This window comes from Crassostrea angulata, chromosome 2 (assembly GCF_025612915.1).
Source record: "Crassostrea angulata isolate pt1a10 chromosome 2, ASM2561291v2, whole genome shotgun sequence".
NCBI lineage: Eukaryota > Metazoa > Mollusca > Bivalvia > Ostreida > Ostreidae > Magallana > Magallana angulata.
Window position 1 is genome coordinate 66953005 of NC_069112.1, and position 19543 is coordinate 66972547.

A 19543-nucleotide genomic window follows, 5' to 3' on the forward strand; every position below is an offset into this window, starting at 1 on the left:
CTTGCTGGCGCAACTCTTGTAGTCATGTCTGCAGGATTTTGATCTCCCTGCGCCCACCACCATTCAGTAGGATCTGTAATACTCTGTATTTCAGCAACACGTGTGGCAACAAATGTCCCAAACCCATAACTCTCTCGTTGTATCTGTGCTCTGACAATCATGGAATCAATTATGTGCACAATTTTGCTAAATCTAAAACTCATTTCTGTTATGAGTTTTCGACGAAGTCTAGATGCAAGTACTGCTCCACACAATTCAAGACGAGGGGTAGAAAATTGCTTTGCTGGTGCGATTCGATTTTTTGCGATCACTAGGCTTGATTCATATGTGTTATTGTTAGTGTGCCATCTGATATAAGCACATGCACCATATGCTTGTTGACTTCCATCAGAAAATATAACAAGAACTGGATCACCTTCAGCATTATCTGGCATAAGACACCTTTTGAATGTCAAAGTTTGTAATTCATAGAGCCCCCGAAAGAACTGAACCCATTTGGCATTAATATCTTCACTCATAGGTTTATCCCATCCATCCTGAACCTCTCTGGAATATAAACTTCTCATGAGAATTTTTGAAGACAATACACAAAGAGCAACCAGCCCAAGAGGATCATATATGCCTGCAACTTGACTTAGGACCATTCTCCGAGTAAGATTCTCAGGAATAAGATGCAATTGTCCCTCTGTGAGATCATCTTCTACATGCGTCTTTTTGATGAAAAATTCAGTTTCACCTTGAACACCCAGACATCGGTTTTGGGTAACCAACACATTCCAAGAATGTTTTCCTGTTCAGCATTTAGCACATTCATTCCTGCAAAATGTTCATCTACATCACCAGAAATTATCCAATGCTTAACACGAAATCCTCCATAGCTTAACAGCATTTCAGTGTTGCGAATTATTTTCTCGGCCTCACAAACAGTATCCACCGAAGTAAGTAAATCATCCACATAACTGTTTTTAATTATCAATTCAGCTGCCTCTGGATATTCAGTTTGGAACATTTCAGCTGTCATTTGCAGGGCCATAGTAGAGATTGCTCCGCTTGGTCTATCTCCAAATGTCACTGATGTTAACGCTTAGTGATCCGGCAATCTGTCAATCTGCAAGTTTCTCCATACAAATCTGTGTGTATGTTGATCTTTTTCTGATAATTTGATCGTGTTGTACATTTTGGTAATATCTCCCGCAATAGCAATTTTCCTTTGCCTAAATCTGAAGATGACTCCCAAAAGGTCATTAAAGGATTTTTATCACGTTTCCAATTTTTTGATATATTAAAGTTTGAGTTCTAAAACCGTCATTCCTCAAACATTTTATAATAAAAAAATAAAAGTTTGGAAGTTTCAGCTTGTCAAAGTTCAAATCTCGCAATATGCATATTTTAAAACCGGCCTCTGTTCGCGCCATTGCTGTGACGTAATAGGTGTCAATTCAGTTCAAGCGAGAAGGTGAGAAAACACTTGTTGTGTTTGCATTAGAGGTGATTATCTCAGCGATTAGCCGTTATCAGTTCAGATTGGTGAAAAGTGGATGATTGACCATCATTATGGTGTATTGTGCGGCCTACGGATGTACAAACGTGCATACGAAAGGCTGTGGAAAGAGTTTTTTCAACTTTCCGAAAGATGCTCGTCGGAGGAAAATATGGACGATTTTTTGTAAACGCGAGAGCTTCGTCCCTACTACAAACCATCGTTTATGCTCTGACCATTTTACGAAGAATCAACTTCAGAGGGACCCAGCCCATTTAGAGAGGTTAGGCTACGAAGGGGCAAGGACTCGGTTGAAAGTAGATGCAGTGCCAGACGTTCCCCTCCCCATTCACGCCAAAGAGAATAATGGCGCTGTGCAATTGGTTCTGCCTGCCAAACCTAGAGGGGCCTACGCAAAACGCCAGAAAGCTGAGGTATGTAATCCTTTTTACTATTATTATTATTATTATTATTATTTATATACGAAAAATATTATGTTCATTCTCATTTCAACTCAAAATAACCAGACCACTTTATAAATAAAGATACCCACTTTTTGTTCACAAAATAATGTACAGTATTTCACACTCAAAGTCTGTATATCTATAAATTACATAGTATATCTAATTACACAGGCGCCTGATGTTATAATAATTCTTTTTACTATAGGCTACCATAATGTTTAAGTACATAATTTATTTTATTATAAAAAATAAAAACAAGTTTGAAGTCAAGTGGCTCATCGTCTCAAGCCATGGGTTTTGTGTCCATTCTATTCCCTGTGGAAATAGAATGGACACAAAACCCGTGGCTTGAGACGATGCAAGTGGCTGTGCTAAATAAGTTGTGAAACTCTTTATACTGAAAATTTAGAATTTTTTTTCTTCAGATGTTTCGTCAAGCTTTTCAAGAATTGGAGCCTCGGCCTTCAGAGAACAACACCTTACCTGATCACTCCATTGACCTAATTGAACCAGGGGATCCCAATGATGAGCATCCCATTGAACCCACTGCATCAACAAATGCAATACCAGAGACCCAATCAAAAAAATGCCAGGCCACACTTCAAGTTCCACAGAGGACAAGGCGGATCCAAGTGTCATTGGATAAGAAAAACATGGTGTCCACAAGTACTCAGTGCTCAAGCCTGACTGACAACATTCCACTTAGAGTAGCTGCTGGTCTGACCCCTGTCCTTCAGCAGCATGCAGTTGAGAATGTGGAGGACAATGATGATGATAGTGACATTGAGGGTGGTGACATTGAGGGTAGTGATGAGGACCCTGACTTTGACCTAGATAGTGAATATCCAGAGAGTGATAGCAGTGATGAAGAGGATGAAGAATTCCAGCTGAGCACTGATATAACACCGGAAGAGGAGAGACAGTTTTTAGTGTCTGAGGTACAGTTAGCCAAACTTTTGCAAAATTGTAGAGTTTGTGGTAGTGCATGTCACACAGTAGTGAATGGTGTTCGTGGAACCATGATTTCAACATCCTCTGTGTGCCCTAATGGACACTCTAGTACTTGGGAAAGCCAAAGATGCCATCATGGAATGCCATGGGCAAATTTGTTGGTTGCTGGTGCTATTGTGTTTAGTGGAGCGAATGCCTCAAAAAGCCTCAGACTCTTTCGACATCTGAACCTGCAGATGATGTCCATGTCCACATTCAGCAGACTGCAGGCATCTTATGTTGTACCTGCCTCCATTTTCACATGGGACTTCCATCAACAGACCCTTCTTGCGGAGTACCAGGGAAGATCTTTGACCCTTGGTGGAGACGCACGGTGTGATTCTCCTGGATTCTCAGCGAAATTTGGCTCCTACACGTTGATGGAATTGACCAGTGGAACAATTCTGGATTTTCAGTTAGTGCAGGTAATTAAAATGACTATAATTTTCATCATCTTATATAGATATAGAATTTCACACTATAATTAAAATGTCTTCTCTGATACATACACTTAATACATTTACATTGTATATGCATCATAGAAATGTATTAAATTTAAGTTTATATATCTTAAATTAATTAGTGCACGTTTATTTATGATTTTGTACTTAATAGAGTAATGAAGTACCAGGGTCAACACACATGGAGTTGGAGGGGTTAAAGAGAGGGCTGAAACACCTAGAAGACGCAGGTCTACATATTGAAAATCTTGTCACTGATCGACATGGTATGATAAAGAAATACATGCGAGAGGATCACCAAGACAAGAACCACTTCTTCGATGTGTGGCATGTGGCTAAAGGTAAATTTTGATGATATTCATTAATTTGGAGTTTTGACATATACGAGTATTAAGTAATTATTTTAACAGACAAAGCTCATGTGCATATTATGAATTTTAGTAAAATGAAAAGAATAGTTTTTAAACACAAATGAATATGCAATAGGTACCCTGAGAGTGTCATGATGTTATTTAAAGAAACTAATAATTTTATTTAGGAATTTCTAAGAAACTGGAGACAGCATCAAAGAAGAGAGATTGCGGCAACATTAGGCCCTGGATCAAGTCCTCGGTGAACCACTGTTACTGGGTAGCTGCATCCTGTGGTGGGGACAGTGAACTAAAGGTGCAAAAATGGTCCTCCCTTGTCCAGCATGTTTCAAATCAGCATGAACATTGTGAACATGAACTGCTCAATGAGGAGAGGTTGTGGCTGAAAGAGGGTATGTTTTTTTGGTAAATAAATAAGAGTCTTACAATTTGAACTTACATATACTGACTATTTTTAATAAAAGTAACCACCCTAAAAGGCAATTGAATGACATCTTACATCTGAATATATAAATTTTAAAACAGGATCAAGAGCTCACAAACTCTTCAGGGAAGTTGTGGAGAGCAGATACTTGACAAGAGATGTAGGCAAGCTGTCTCCCCTCCATCAGACATATGGGTTAGAAATGTATCATAGCGTCGTGAATTCCTTTGCACCAAAAAACACCCACTTTTTCTACCCAGCTATGATGGCAAGGTATGTTTCAATGATCATCAGTTCAAAAATCATCTGAGAATACTTTTCGTAAAAAAATATTTAATTTAAATATTCTCACTTGTGAATTAGAGAGTTACTGTACAAGTTTACCAAATTTTTTTCCATTTATTTACAGACTATGTGTCTCTGCACTCCATTTTAATGAAAATGGACAACGTCACCAGGCCACAACCAAAGATGGGGTAGCACGTTGGCAGATCAGCTATCCAAAGGGGAAAAAAGGGACCCAAGCTGTTGTAAAGCCCAACAAAACAGCAGTTACATTTGGTATGTTCTTATTTGCCTGTCGTATTGACTTATAAATTCTTTACTTATAATGTTGTATGTGTCAGTTTAAAACAGAACAAACAAAAAATTTTTAATTAATTTGTTATTCCGCTCAACACATATTTATAACACTCTACATCACAGTTTGATAATTTACAAATTTCATTGTTGATGTGATTAAAACTACATGATCAATTTTTTTTTCACAGACTATGTAGATATCCTCCGGATAAATCTATGCGAGCGACGAAGACAGCATCCCTCATACACTCAGTCCAAAGATGACGCTCACGTGTCCCTTGGATATTGCCCGCCAGCACTGACGTTAGGATTTGAGGGCTTTGTAAAAGAAGATCTGATAGCTACGCGTCGTTCCAGGTTCAGTCATTGAGTGTTCTAAATAGGGCGTGGATACTTGAAACCGGTATACTGCTCCGACGGGAAGATGTCCCTTATCTTGGAAACAACACATGCTGGAAGGATTTTTCGATTCCCCTTGCCTAGTCGCTGCCAAACCCATAAGACAAACCTCCTGTATGCAACATATCTGTAGACTCTGATAGTAGAATTTTATTGTTATTGGTATATGTATTTTTTTGGTTGTTAAAATGTATATACTTAATTTATTTTAATAACTGCAATAAACAAACAGATTTTTCTGTTGACTGAATATACATTATTTTGAATAAAGTTTGGTTTCAATGAAATGCACAATTATATTTCCCTCTTTCGTAAGCATGATCAGGTGTGAGAATACTTACTCATTAATTGGTTCATTGTCATCAATGGGCCCATCAGACTGGATATAGTCATAAAGGCTGACCTCTAAAACTCGAATGTTCAAGCAGTTGTCTATAAATGTCTGGTGCTGAGTGATGCACTCTATACCGAAGGAGTCTCTGATGTGGTCAATGACTGGTATCTCTGAGCAACAAATGCACTCTGCTTCAGTGGGCATCACCTCGCATGATCCACACTCGCACCTGTGTAAAGTTGTAAACATATATACATTTATTTGAATATCTCTATTATTAAATGTGTTATTCTTAAGGCAAATATAATTTATTAAGGCCAGGTAAGCTTTTTTTTTTTTAGCGAGAAAGACTTCGTAACTTCCTACGGCGCCATTACCAGCTGATTACCAGATTACAGAGCCCACAAGTACTTCTATAAAACTGTATCAGTATGCGTAATGAAAGTTATAACTATTTAAATTTATGCTGGGATAACGGATAATGAGTTCTTGTTGTAAGTTTTAAAATAATAATAAGCACCAATAATGAAGATTAAACTTACCAAATCGTTCCGTTCCGTCGATGACCTGGGTTGTCCTCGGTGTCAGACTCGCTTTCTTCGCTACTTTGCGGAGAATTTTCTTGATTTACACACTCTGCTGGAGGTTCGAACATGTAAGGTCGTATGTCCATTACCAACGGAATATCCTCCAAGTCATAATTGCTGTCATCCATTTTTGGGATTTGCTTTATTTCTGTCAAAGTTATCTCGATCTATGTAAACACTACGATGAGCTTTTCAAGAATTGACACTTATGACGTCACACAGTACCACGTGACCCCTATCTCATTAGCGGAAATTTTAACTGCGAGAGCTCCAATTTATGACCCTTTTAACAGACAATTGCGGCCGTTTGTGATGCTTATTTTATGCTATATCAATATTTATGTGTTATTAGAAGGTATTTTTGTTTGATTCTCAACTTTTTTGAAAACGTGATAAAAATCCTTTAATAACATTAGGGCCTTTTGCCCAATATTCATTCAAAACATGACCCATATATGATGATGATGAATCAAATACAATCCGTACAGGCGTAGTCCTGGAATTCGGTTTCAAGATTTCATGGTGTGGAATGTAGTGAATGGGTCCTTTGTAAGTATCCATTTCTTCATCCGTTAACTTTCTTGCTACACTCCTCTGCACCATATCTATAATCTGGTCACCATATGCTTTGCTGTATTCTGGTCCTGCCTTTTCCAATCTTTTTTCTGTGGATTTTAATCGGCATACTGTTGCGCTTAAATTGTTAGGGAGAAATTTTGGATCTTTAACCCATGGGTATGTAGCAATCCAATATCTACCCGTTTTATCATACTGAAGTCCATCCTTTATGAGATGTAACTCGCGTTCTTCTTTCAGCGTGTAGTTTCCATTTCCTGGTGGACACTTCCCACACTTGCAACTTCCACACTTTGGAATACAATGTGTTCCGAGACTCTCTATGTCGAAAAATTGGTTAAGAGTGTTCTTCAAGTTTTCTTGATTTAATCGAATTGGTTCGATTATCCTTCCCGACGCATGATGAATGCACACAAGATTTGATTCTGTCGTAAGGGGCACATGTAAATTGGCATGACTTCCTCTTAAACAGTATCCAAATTGATTTCGCATCGATTGGAGGTTTCCAATCTGATCAATTTTTTCAGGCAATAAGATGCAACAATCGGCTCCTATGAGAAGATCCACCTTTCCTTCTGGTCTAACAATGTCTCCTTCATTGATCCCTTTAAAGAATTTCACAACTCCATGTACATTCACCTTTGAAATGTCTGCTGTAATTTTGTTCATTCCATACACTTTAATTTTCCAGATCTTGCCATCAGTATCTGTCAGTGGTAGTAAATATTCCTTACTTTGAATACACTCAGAGGTATTTCCCACCTTTGTTACTGATAATGTTACTTCACGCCCCTTTAATCCAAGTTTCTTTGCTGATTCGTGAGTCAAAAGTGAGATATTGGCGCCTGGATCCCATAAGGTAGTTAATGGAATACTGTTGCTCTTTACTTTACTGATCATGAGGATGACTCCCTTCTTCCCCTGCTCTTCATTAATTATGTTCACACTATGATGATGTGCACTTGCATTCAATATTGCCCCGTGTAAAAATGGATGGTGAAATCTGCCACATTTTCGTTGATTAAAATCTGTGATTTCACAAGGTTTTCTGTTAATACACCGTTTTGAGAGATGACCACTTTTTAAGCAACTAAAACAGGCACCATTTCTCTTTAGCAATTCCATCTTTGTTTCTCCATCCAGGGCGGAAAAGCCTGCGCAGGCTCCAATAGAATGAGTATCAGTCTCATGATACCAACATTTTTTCCTGACAGGGGCTCCATTTCTTTGAACACCATGTGTCACACCTCTTTGCTTTCCATTAAGCAGAACATCTGTTACTTGTGCTAGTCCATCAATCACTTGTTGCATTCTCTGTTCATTTTGCTGCATTTGACTTTGTATAACATTAACAAGCGCATTCTCAAATTTATCATTATCTTCGTCCTCGGTATTTGTTATGGTGTGAACTTTTCCTTTACGAGAGACACTGCCACTATCGCTATCTCTAATATCTGAAGTCATGTATTCAATTGCTGTTTTTTCATCCAAGAGGAATCTCAAGAAATCAGAAAAAGCTGTATGCTTCAGTTTTATTTTCAGCAATGCCCATTCTCTCTTCTGAATAGATGGTAATAACTTTTCAATCTCGCTGATCATTGTAGCATTATCCATTTCCTTTCCCAAGCCCATCCGCTTTAGAGTCAGCCAACATCCTTCCACAGTGTCCACCATTTCAATGAATTTCTTACTGTCTCCTTCCGGAACTATTTTTAGTGCCTTTATGTCAGTCAGAACAGTGTCTGCTAATTTTTCTGGCCTTCCATACTTCAAATCGAGGCGTCTAAACATTTCCTCAAAATTGTTATCCACTTCCTTAACAATTTCTAAAGGCTCTCCAGATAATGAATTTTTCAGAGCAAAAGGGTCCTCCCCATAAGTTGGAATCATGTGTGTTGTATAATCTGACTTAAAACTAGGATAATCTCGAATTTTGCCACTGAAGTGGGGCGGATCTAATTTTTTCACCTTGAGGGATTGTTTCTCAATATGGTTCTTTTTCATTGTATTTTCCTTTGAAGTTAATTTGAGACAAAGAGATCTTGCCTTGCATAACTCTTTATATAAAGTGTTCATGTCATTGTTCACTTCGTTTGCTTTTGCTTTGTCATCTTCATTGTCTGAATCAAAGTTCTCTATGTACTCACTATGCCGAACTTCCATGTCTTTGTATGAATGTTCCAGGTCATCTAACATCTGTCTGACTACACCAGCTTCCTCTTCATCTTGAATTTTCTCCAAAAGACGTCCATATATCCTGTGGAATCTTCCTTTCGCAGTACTCCGTTTTTTCTTTAACGTCTTCCGAATTTCCTCTCCCATATTGTTCAAAGTGTTGAAATGTATAGCTCAGCAATGAAAATGCAACCATCTGTTGTAACCATTTATTCCATTGTTTCAACCTAAAATTACATTTCAATAAATCAATGCCAATTTATGATGATAACAGTATTCCATAATTGTTCATGGCTTGACAAGTTTGTTCAATTTATGACGATAACAGTATTCCATAATTGCTCATGGCTTGACGAGTTTGTTTAATGTTATTCTAGGGTTTAACCAAAATTTTGACTGTCAGATATTTACATATACTCAAATAAATCACTTTTCACTCACACTTTGATGGCTCCAAATTTACTGAGCTACAATATCAATATGTGTGTTCAGAGAAAACGTGGGAGTATCTATCCATGTACACTTCCGTTGATGTCTATAAAAAAAAACATTCATGTCCGATTCTAAAATTTCCGGAATATCGTAAACGATACAGTCTCTGACGACAGTCTGGAGTCTCATCCTGATCTCTGGCTAACAAAATTGCTTCCTCCCTAATGTCTGTGAAGAGTTATTGTCGGGCGAGCTCGAATGATTTTCTTTAGTTTTCTTTTCATCCACGTATCTGTCACGTTTTCACTGAATTGGTTACGCAATAGCTTGTCTTTATCCGTTACGTAACTATTATCAAACCGCAGGACACGGTCAACTTTCTTCAACTTATGCGACAAGTCTCTTAGTGTCTCTGAGTAATCCTGTTTGCACTGGTAGAATTTAGTAATCAGCTCGGAATTGGTAGCCCTTTCTCCAAACGCATCCTTCAGGATAGTAAGTATTTTTGCGGAGTATTCTTCTCTGGGGATGCCCTGTAGCGTAATTCCTCTTTCGCCGGCCCTTCCAAATGACTTGTAAGAAAGTCGACTTGCTCTTCTGTAGTTGTTGGGCGGGTCTGCAGTACTCGCTGGAACTCCTCAACGAATTTGTACACACTTGAGTATGCCCCATCCGTTCTCCCAGAAAACTTTTCTAGTTTCCTTTGTTTGGGTGTGAAAACGACCTTCTGTGAGTCCTTATTCTTCTTTGAAAACATCCTTCAGTGCTGACTTCACGGATGCCAGTTCCAACTGTGATTCCTCTACGTCTCCCATCCTCCACTGCTGCTTTCTGGTACCTATCCAATCCTACCGGCGACGCCAGATGAAGCCGAAGTCGTTTTTGGATTTACAATTTTTTTTGCAAAACAGAAGGCAGCCTGTAAAATTACAAGAAAATTTTAATTATATGAATTGAACTATTAAACAAAGTAATTTCCAGAATCAATAACATTCCTCAGGAATGTAATACAATTAAATGGCGTACATACGGTTTTCTCTTCATTTATCACCAATCCTAATCTTTCTATCAAACATCTTGAATCTTGAACATCTTGAACCTTCAACAATGTCAGTATCCATTTCATTTAGTTTACTTGCTAACTTTGTCAAGTTCACTGATGCTTTGATTACAGCTGAATGAATACCGGAAATTTTGCATCACAATTACGTGTATCTGGATTTAGAATACTCCACATAGCCTGGTTAACTCTAGTTTTTATCCATGATTTGCAATTTTCAGACCTTTTTATACTCTTCAAAAGTTCATTAAAATAATCATCGTTCAATCCTTCCCTGAAGAGTTCATTTATCATAGCTGCCAATTCCTCATCAACATTTTCATCACAATCTTCTGTGACTCTATATTTAACCCCGAGTTGTCTAAATCTAGAGGTTTCACCATCCTCTCTACGTTTTTTACTCGGAGGTTCACACGAATCCCTCTCAACTTCAACATCAGAAGACTGGTTTAATATAGGAGGCATTAACAACTCCTCTTCTTCTAACTCATTCATGTCACCATAATACAGTTCATTCACACGACTGTTCATCTTTTCAATTTTTCTGTCTTGACGGTCTTGGTTTTCTTTTATTATACCCCCGCTCCGAAGGAGAGGGGGTATACTGTTTTACCCTTGTGTGTCTGTCTGTCCGTCCGTCTGTCTGTCTGTCTGTCCGTCCGTAACAAAAATTTCTGTCGCATTTATCTGAGCAACTATTTATCGCAGATACATGAAATCTCTACACAGTGTTTGTTAAAGCATGCCATATCGTGGGATATATTATTGTATCAATCGGACGTCAACTTCCTGTTAAATGACGACTTTGCTTTTTTTAACCAAAATTTTCAAACAAATTTTCGTCAAAGATTTCTCAGCAACTATTTATTGCAGATACTTGAAATTTTTACACAATATTTGTATAGGCATGCCATATCGTGGGATATATTTTTGTACCAATCGGGAGTCAACTTCCTGTTAAATGAGTACTTTGTTTATTTTTGCCAAAATTTTAAAACAAATTTTCCTCAAAGATTTCTCAGCAGCAATATATCGCAGATGCTTGAAATTTTAACACACTATTTGTTTAGGCATGTCATATTATGGGATATATTTCTGTACAAATCAGATGCCAGCTTTCTGTTAAATGTCGACTTTGCTTATTTTGCATATTCACATGAGAGCGGGGGTATCACTAGTGAGCAGTGGCTCACATAAATCTTGTTGACTTTAATAATGTCATTACCTCCACAATTCCAGGAGTCGAGGAACTCGTGCTTCCCACGTTACTTTCACCAGTAACTGCTCGGTCCTCGCTGTTATGAGCATTATTTACGGCAGCATTAGCTATACCGCCTTCTTCACTACCCACGGTAGTAGTTTTCTTTCTTGAGGCACGTTTGGAAGGTTCACACTTTGTGTTTTTCCTTCTCCGAGGCCGAACGGTGTTCAACACCCGCCATTTTTAACTCACGTTAGCCTCAAACCAAAACTAAAAAAAAAAAATACGCTACCTCGTAACTTATTAAATATGAAAAAGAAATAATAACCACTACGTGATTATAAACACTTAAATGATAACCACCACGTAGTTATCTATTAAAACGTGTCATGTCTGACGAGCGAGAGTGGACCACCTCCACTCTCGAAGACAAATGAAAGTACACTAACGAATCGGGCTCGAAGTACGCATCTCATATGATTCAGGAAGTGTTGTGACGTAATGAAATTTCTCAGCAACTATTTATCGCAGATGCTTGAAATTTTCACACACTATTTGTTTAGTGTGTATTAGTGGGTACATGTACATTGTATATTTCTGTACCATTCGGATGCCAGCTTTCTGTTAAATGTCGACTTTGCTTATTTTGCCTATTCACATCAGAGCGGGGGTATCACTAGTGAGAATTGGCTCACAGATATCTTGTTTCCCTTTCATACAGATCAATCCCTTTCATGCAGATCAATCCCTTTCATGAACAAATCGACTCTCCCCTTCCTTTATCTTCCATAAACTGGAAATATCTGTTTATTGCATTCAAAATATAACATTGCAACCAAAATTACAATATTATTGGTTTTGTTTGAATACAAGAGCGCAGGATCTGAGGAACAAAATATATATATATATATATATATATATATATATATATATATATATATATATATATATATACATCCACAAGCTAAGGACCCTCCGGAAGAATCTCCGAAGCATCCGACTCAAAACCAGACTGGCTGCGGGACAAGACCGAGAAGCCTTTATCCAGCGACTAGCCACCTGTATCCGTGCCAGGATCAGGTACAATGTACGAGCTGGTGAAAATTCGCAGACTGTGCAGGGCGGATGCTACATTCCTCCGTCATGCACAGAATGCCGTCCTCAATTTGTTACCCTGATTCTCGGGCATCCACGATAACTGTAAGAAAAGTTTATTTACCTGGTGTGCCCATCTTCTTGGCTACACTACCAAGTTCCTTTCTTATGGAAAACATCTGGACCTTGACTTCACCGACATGGATGCCATTCAGTCTGTCATCTACAAGCATTTCTGGGAGGATGGTCTTCAAGAGTCTGCAAGCTGGCAACCACTAACAGATGTGAGAACCTCCACTAGCGTGTCTTCACGTACGCGCCCAAGAACACAACGTGGGACAAGAACTTCACAGCCAAGTGCCACTTTGCAGTCCGCTCATCCTCTCATGGCACCGGCAAATCCATGGTGATCCTAGTGGAAAAATGGAGCCTGAAATGGAAGAAGACAAAAGAACCATTTTACAGGAATATGCTGAAAAAAGACCAACTTGCAAGCTACCACCGTCAACGAAAACAGTTCTCCATCTACAGAACATCTCGATACCTGTCTCGGAAGAAGAAAACAACTAAAAAACTGAGAGAACTGTCCCTGTACAACAATTCAGGGCCCTCCACTTCAACTGAAAACTCATACGGAGTGAATCCCTTACCTTAGGGAGGAAAGAGAAATCGTGGAAAGGAACTGCCGTGCCCTACACACTGCCCCTCCAGTGCGCAAGTCTTCCTACTGTTTTTAACGCTCTATAGGTCCAGTGACAAGCGATGTAACCGTATACATAACTTGTTGTGACAGAAATGTGATACGTGCATGTCTGATGTAAATATGTTTATGTTGTGTGTGTAAAAATTAAATCTGTGAACTGTGAGTTTTTTTTGGTTTTCCTCTGAAGCATCGTCGGTATAAGCCGTACCCATTCTTATTCACCGAGCCTGTACACTCATAGCAAAAATGTGTTTTATGAGTTCTTTTATCAAGAGCAAAGGGCTATATTTTGGCAGCTGTAAGCATACATTCATACATGTGTGACATGATGAAGCTGTCACTGTTAGCACCTGAAACCTGAAATGTTGATCAGAAAAGTGGCTCCAAAGGCTTATGTGGGCTTTTTTGATCGAAATATGTCCGTTGTGTCTCGCTGTCGTCATTAGTGTTGTCGTATTGTAAACTTTTCCCATATTTTTTTATCTTCTCTAGAACTACTAATTTCTACCAAAGTTCTCAGAAAGCATTTTTTAATAAAGAGGATTCCAATTTGTTCAAATATACGTCAACCCAAAATCTTCTCATAAACCATTAGGCCAGAATAACAATTAATATTAAGAATATTTACACATGAAAACATAACGCATTAAAACATTAAAATACATGACCATAAAAATAAATACGTTGATCAGTCACAGAGTTTGGATATCAAATTAATTAAGCTTCTTTGGAGGAAACAGTTTGGTGCAGAGACTTTTGCAGTTGCAATTTCAGTAGGAATAGGCTTTGTTGCGAAACATATACAAAAAGTAAGAACTAGCAGTATAAAGTATACTCTTTTACAATAAAATAAAACGATGTTTCACAAATACTGCAGTGTTGCAGTTAAATGCAAGTCAAGTTTACCTTACATATGTGGCCAAGCTCAGTTAATATTAAAACCTCATGAGGAATAGCTTCATTTTTCCTGGCAAGGATATCAACATGTGTTGTAACTAATGTAATGTATCCATAATCCGATTAGGGTTTTAAAAAAGCTTAAAATGCAAAAATGAGACTCTCTGACAGGGGGCTGTGGTACTCGGGTCAAGGCTTGTGGTCGTTTTATTATGATTCCTGTCTTTAATGAACAGTCATGTACAATATTTAAAACACTGGGTGTGATCTTGTTCCTAACACTGCAGTCGAACTGATGTATCAAGATCAAACATCAGATTGTTCCTGAGCTCACTCCCAACCTCTCTTAATTATTTGGTAAAAGCTGCATAGACAGAATTTTCTAATCGTATTTTACCCTTCTTCAGCAAACTTAGTGCACAGAAGATGGATCAGAGATGTCACTGTTAATGTGACTGAAGATGGCTGCAGCAAATATTTGAATGTAGGCAATCTGACTCCAACCTGTACAGGTTCAAATAATTAACAAATTACAGTATTTACATCACTCAAAACTCGTTTAACTTAATGCACCTGTGATAATTGCAATATTATTCTATTCTGCCTTCTAATAAAAATCCAAATTAAGCACTGCCAAATGGAGTGATATCTTTCAAAGAATTTTTTTTTCAAAGGGATTGGGAATCAAATTGCCTCATTTGTTTCTTGTTATTTCAGACATAAAACTTAAGTTGTATATACATGTAGCAATATCAATTCTTTTTGGTAATATCAATACATGTATTGTACCTTAAATAATCCAAGTGAATCCATGCCAGCTCTTAAGATTGTGGACATGATGATTCAGGAGGTTAATTGGAGGATAAATTTTCTGTTTTGTGGGAGGCTCAGGGCTACAAAATATATATATATATATATATATATATATATATATATATATATATATATATATATATATATATATATATATATATACTGTAAATATGAACTAAACAAAGGGATAAAATAAATCTGTTTTAGTTAAAACATAAATACAAAGCTGGTCCATTAAACCGTATCCATGTGAAGCCGACATATATATATATATATATATATATATATATATATATATATATATATATATATATATATATATATATATAGCTGATCAACGACTTTTGACTTTCTCAAAATATCCATTAATTAGTTATTGTATTGCTGCTAGCTTGGAAAATGCCAGGCCAGGCACCTTCCCTTAGCAAGAGCAAATCTATTGAATCATCATTTATTTTTCAGTTACTTTCTGAGCATTCAATTTCCATTGGATTTTGGTTAGTAGAGGAATCGACTTTAACTCTTAACTAAGTTGCAAGAGAAGAAAAAAACATTGAATATTGGTTTTCGATCTAATTTTTCATTTATGTTTAAACGTGGCTGAATTTGGCCGAAAAATGCAAATGAGATTAAGGATTGTATGACTTCTCAGAATAATGCAAAATCAATCAATATACAATGAATATAAAAGAAAGCAACATGGCGGTGAAATTAAAATAAACATGGAATATAAAAGGATCATGTGAAAACATCGAAATACAGTGCCGCTATCCATAAAGTTTACACTGGATAGGATAGGATAGGATGCTGGATACAGGATATAGGATACAGGATAGAGAATACATGATAGAATAGAAACGCTTTCAATCTTATCCATCCTATCCATCCTATCCTGCATCCATCAACCAATCAAATTAGAGAACGGTTTTTGTAATTTTTAGGATTATTTTAACAAAAAGAAATAACTAATTAATTAATAATAGGTTTTAATTTATACAAAATAGGCAATTTTAAGGTTGTATATAAATAAAATTGGTAATCTTAGCGAATTGCGAGCAGAAAATACTATGTACGAACTAATAAACCGTCTAACCGGAAACTTGTAATCGAAGCACGATGTAGCTCGAATGCTCTCGAGCTTTTGTGATTCTTGGTTGTTTTTACGATATTAATGTACTTATAAGCAAGCAACTTTGAAATCCTGATGTTCATCGTATAACAGAGTGTGCTATTTTGGGATTTACACACGCATGGACCATTAAAAAAGCCTGTATTATGAGGATTGGACCGGAGAAAGTAAGTAAATCGAGAGCTTATTATTTTTTTTTTAACATGTTTACCGTTCTATTAGTCAGGGCATGAGTATTTGTGGAAAAACACTTTAAAAACCCCTTTCAGTCCGTTTTCTATATTTCTATTGTTTTCTTTAATCTTCAGAACTAAACTGTACATGTACATTACAACTTCTGCCGATGCTCTACGATACGTGTCCATGTGTGCATCGAAGAACCCTGGTACATAAGCGAGGGGGTCAACACTATTAATACTTGATTATTATCCTATTACTGGTCACATTCTTTATTGTACACAGGAAACATTTAATACTAAGTTAGAACAGCTGTCTGTGGTCCACATCAGACTAACTAATGAATAAGTTGTGGTATTTTTAAATATGAAAACAGTCAATAATACCATGCCTTAAAATTTTGACAAGGTCATGCTCATGAATCATCTCTACAAAACATCTAAGTGCATGCAGTTATCCAAGGCAGACCATCACAATCTGATGAAAATTGGCTGATACATGTAATAGAAGTATTGATCAAATCAAGTTGCAGATCTGTATAAACCCTATTTGATTTGCATATGATTTAATTGTTTTAAAAACTTCACATGAAACCTAAAACCAAGCAGTTTTAGATGTACGACAAGCTTCATTACACACATTTGACTGTAGGCAACAATATAGAGGAGCACAGGGGTGTTCGGACCCTCCCTCGAAAATTCCAACTCATTAAATTCACATACTAAAGTTGAGGCCTAGGCACCAAGATCAAGAGGCAATCAATTCATCCCGAGGGCATCCCCCGCCCCCAACCTAAAACCTGAGAAATATTCTAACGCACATGAATGGAAATAAATACCATCTGATATGTCTGACTTCTTCATATTTATAGCAAATGAATATAACTATAAGCATGTGTATAACTATAATGGTATCAGGGATTTATCTAGCTATTTTATTTTACTACCCTTTTTATATTTAAAGGGGAAAATTTGAGTCATATGTTTGATTTGAGCACGAGAATGCTAGGGGTCCCCCCCCCCTGGAAAATGTTAAATAAATGGAGCAAAATCCTGCATTTCAGGAGCTTCTAAAGTTCATTTCTATACATTTATGAAAAAAAAAACCCATCTATCATATGATATAGATCACTGTTTCCTGTCCCATGACGAAATAAATTTAGGTAGGTAGGTAGGAATTTAAAAAAAAAATTAACATGTCCGCTGTTTCAAACAACAAATTTGATCAAACAGAGTATTATTTGAATTTGGAATTATTTTGATTCTTGGAATTTAGGGCTTTCAAGAAAATTGCCCTTAGTTAGACTAACTTAGACAACTAACTTGAATTTTTATTGTCTGTTGTGTTAGTTCCAACTAACTTAGTCAACTAACATAAATTTCCCTTATAAATATTGGGTTATACAGACTATAGTTGAAACTTACAGGAATGATTTCAACATCCCTGATATTTTATTCATTCAAGTCAGTTAAAACTTGTATTTGTTTATTGTTTTTTTTTATTTCATTTTGTGTGTTTTATTTTGTTTAATTTATTTTATTTCATGGCATTGAATGTGCTGGTGTTCTTTTTTTTATTCATTTTGTTCAATCTCTCTTTATTTCTTCAGTATCAGTTAGCGCATGCGTAGTAGGGGGTTAGTCATGCCAGGCACGACTAACCCCCCCCCCCTTTATTTGGCGCACGCGTAATAGGGGGTTAGTCATGCCTGGCATGACTAACCCCACCCCCCACCCCCTTTCTCCAGTTCACTCTCGCCGAAGAAATTATTAAAAGATCCAAAGGGAATAAATATCCTTTCACTTCAAATACTGCTCAGGCAATGTAACCAAAACATTGCAGAATTCATCACAAGCTAGCGTAAATTTCACACTCTACCGAAACTTCCGAGGTCAAGCCTTGGCAGTTCTACCATGTCAATTTCACTAACCTTGCACATTTTATCCACCGCGTGAACTTTGCTACAGAAAAAAAAACCGCTCAGTTAACTGTAAATTGTCAAATATACAATATACACGGCTGCCATAAAAGAAGGCATCCTTCCTCCTCCGCTCACTGCAGACGCTGGTAGCGTCACTTCCGCTGTGACGTCATATTTACCCCAAGCACTGAGAGAGTATAGGTGGATCCAACCGTGTTACAAATAGATGTTGTATACTATTGTTCAACCAATATTCTAAATTAAACATGTATGGGTCTGCAACATTTTGATAATTATTTGCAGATTATATACAATGTATATACCAGGTTTTGTTTTGTTTATGCAAATGATGGAAAGTGGTAAAATTATTGTGATATTGTTTCACACCCCTCTCCCCACTACAAAGGGAGGAGGGCTGGAAAGAACCTTGATTTTTTACCGGTAAATTGATTTTTTTTTTTACAAACTTGATTCCAACCACCAGTAGCATCAGGTATATAAAGGATCTGGAGAAATTAAGAACCCCTGTGCTTGAAAACTCCATCTGAAATCTATAAATTTCAGGATCCACCCTTGTATTTCATTGCATTTAAAAGCGCCGGTTTTAGTGTGCAAGTCTAACAAAATCCACTGCAAAATGACGTAAGACCAACTGTTACGTCAGGAAGCGAAAACCTAAGATTCAGCATGGTTTTAACCACATGTCCTGAGAGAGAGAGAGAGAAAGAGAGAGAGAGAGATTTATTTTGTATACAGAATGATATTGCGTATTTAGATTGCGAGTGTACTTCATTGTTAATTATAACTCTTAGTATGCACAATATATTTCTATAGCATCCACAATATATTTCTATAGCATGCACACTATTTCATGTAGACCTATTAGCAAAATGCATGTTTTCAGTGTTATTTTTTATGCTTTATATAACTTCCCTATATGTGCTTATTATGCGTCACTCCTATAGCTATATTACACGCACTTCACATAACTCTTACATTTCCAATTTGAATTTTTCTTAATCTGTTTTATTCTGTAGTATATGCACCCTCTGATCCTTAAACACCCTCTGTAGTATGCTAGCTAGCTTTGTAACATAACTGCATGGTGTGCGCTTTTGTGCTTATGCGTATGGGTCACTAACCAGTTAATCCAAGCACTATGGACACTGGGGGTTCTAGCTTGTGCTACGGAAATTAACAGCATTTCGCTTTTTTCTGGTACATGTATACTAGAATTTTATTTCATACGACAAACCCTTTTTTTTTTTTTTA

At 37.1% G+C, this 19543-nt stretch overlaps 3 protein-coding genes and 1 pseudogene across 3 annotated transcripts in view; 2 read left to right on the forward strand and 2 right to left on the reverse strand.

Moving 5' to 3' along the window:
- Positions 1–19543, forward strand: part of LOC128172651 (neurogenic locus notch homolog protein 1-like) — a 201606-nt gene that overhangs the window by 148752 nt on the left and 33311 nt on the right. The window lies entirely within an intron of this gene.
- LOC128172633 (uncharacterized) lies at positions 1366–5142 on the forward strand. The gene is made up of 7 exons (XM_052838404.1): positions 1366–1914; positions 2370–3359; positions 3550–3736; positions 3934–4158; positions 4292–4463; positions 4600–4751; positions 4961–5142. The coding sequence occupies exons 1-7, from the start codon at positions 1555–1557 to the stop codon at positions 5140–5142; spliced, it is 2268 nt and encodes a 755-aa protein (XP_052694364.1). The 5' UTR covers positions 1366–1554.
- Positions 5148–6397, reverse strand: LOC128172738 (P2X purinoceptor 7-like). The gene is made up of 3 exons (XM_052838491.1): positions 6048–6397; positions 5513–5734; positions 5148–5307 (listed from the first exon to the last, which is right to left on the reverse strand). The coding sequence occupies exons 1-3, from the start codon at positions 6218–6220 to the stop codon at positions 5148–5150; spliced, it is 555 nt and encodes a 184-aa protein (XP_052694451.1). The 5' UTR covers positions 6221–6397.
- LOC128172699 (uncharacterized) lies at positions 10316–11777 on the reverse strand (annotated as a pseudogene).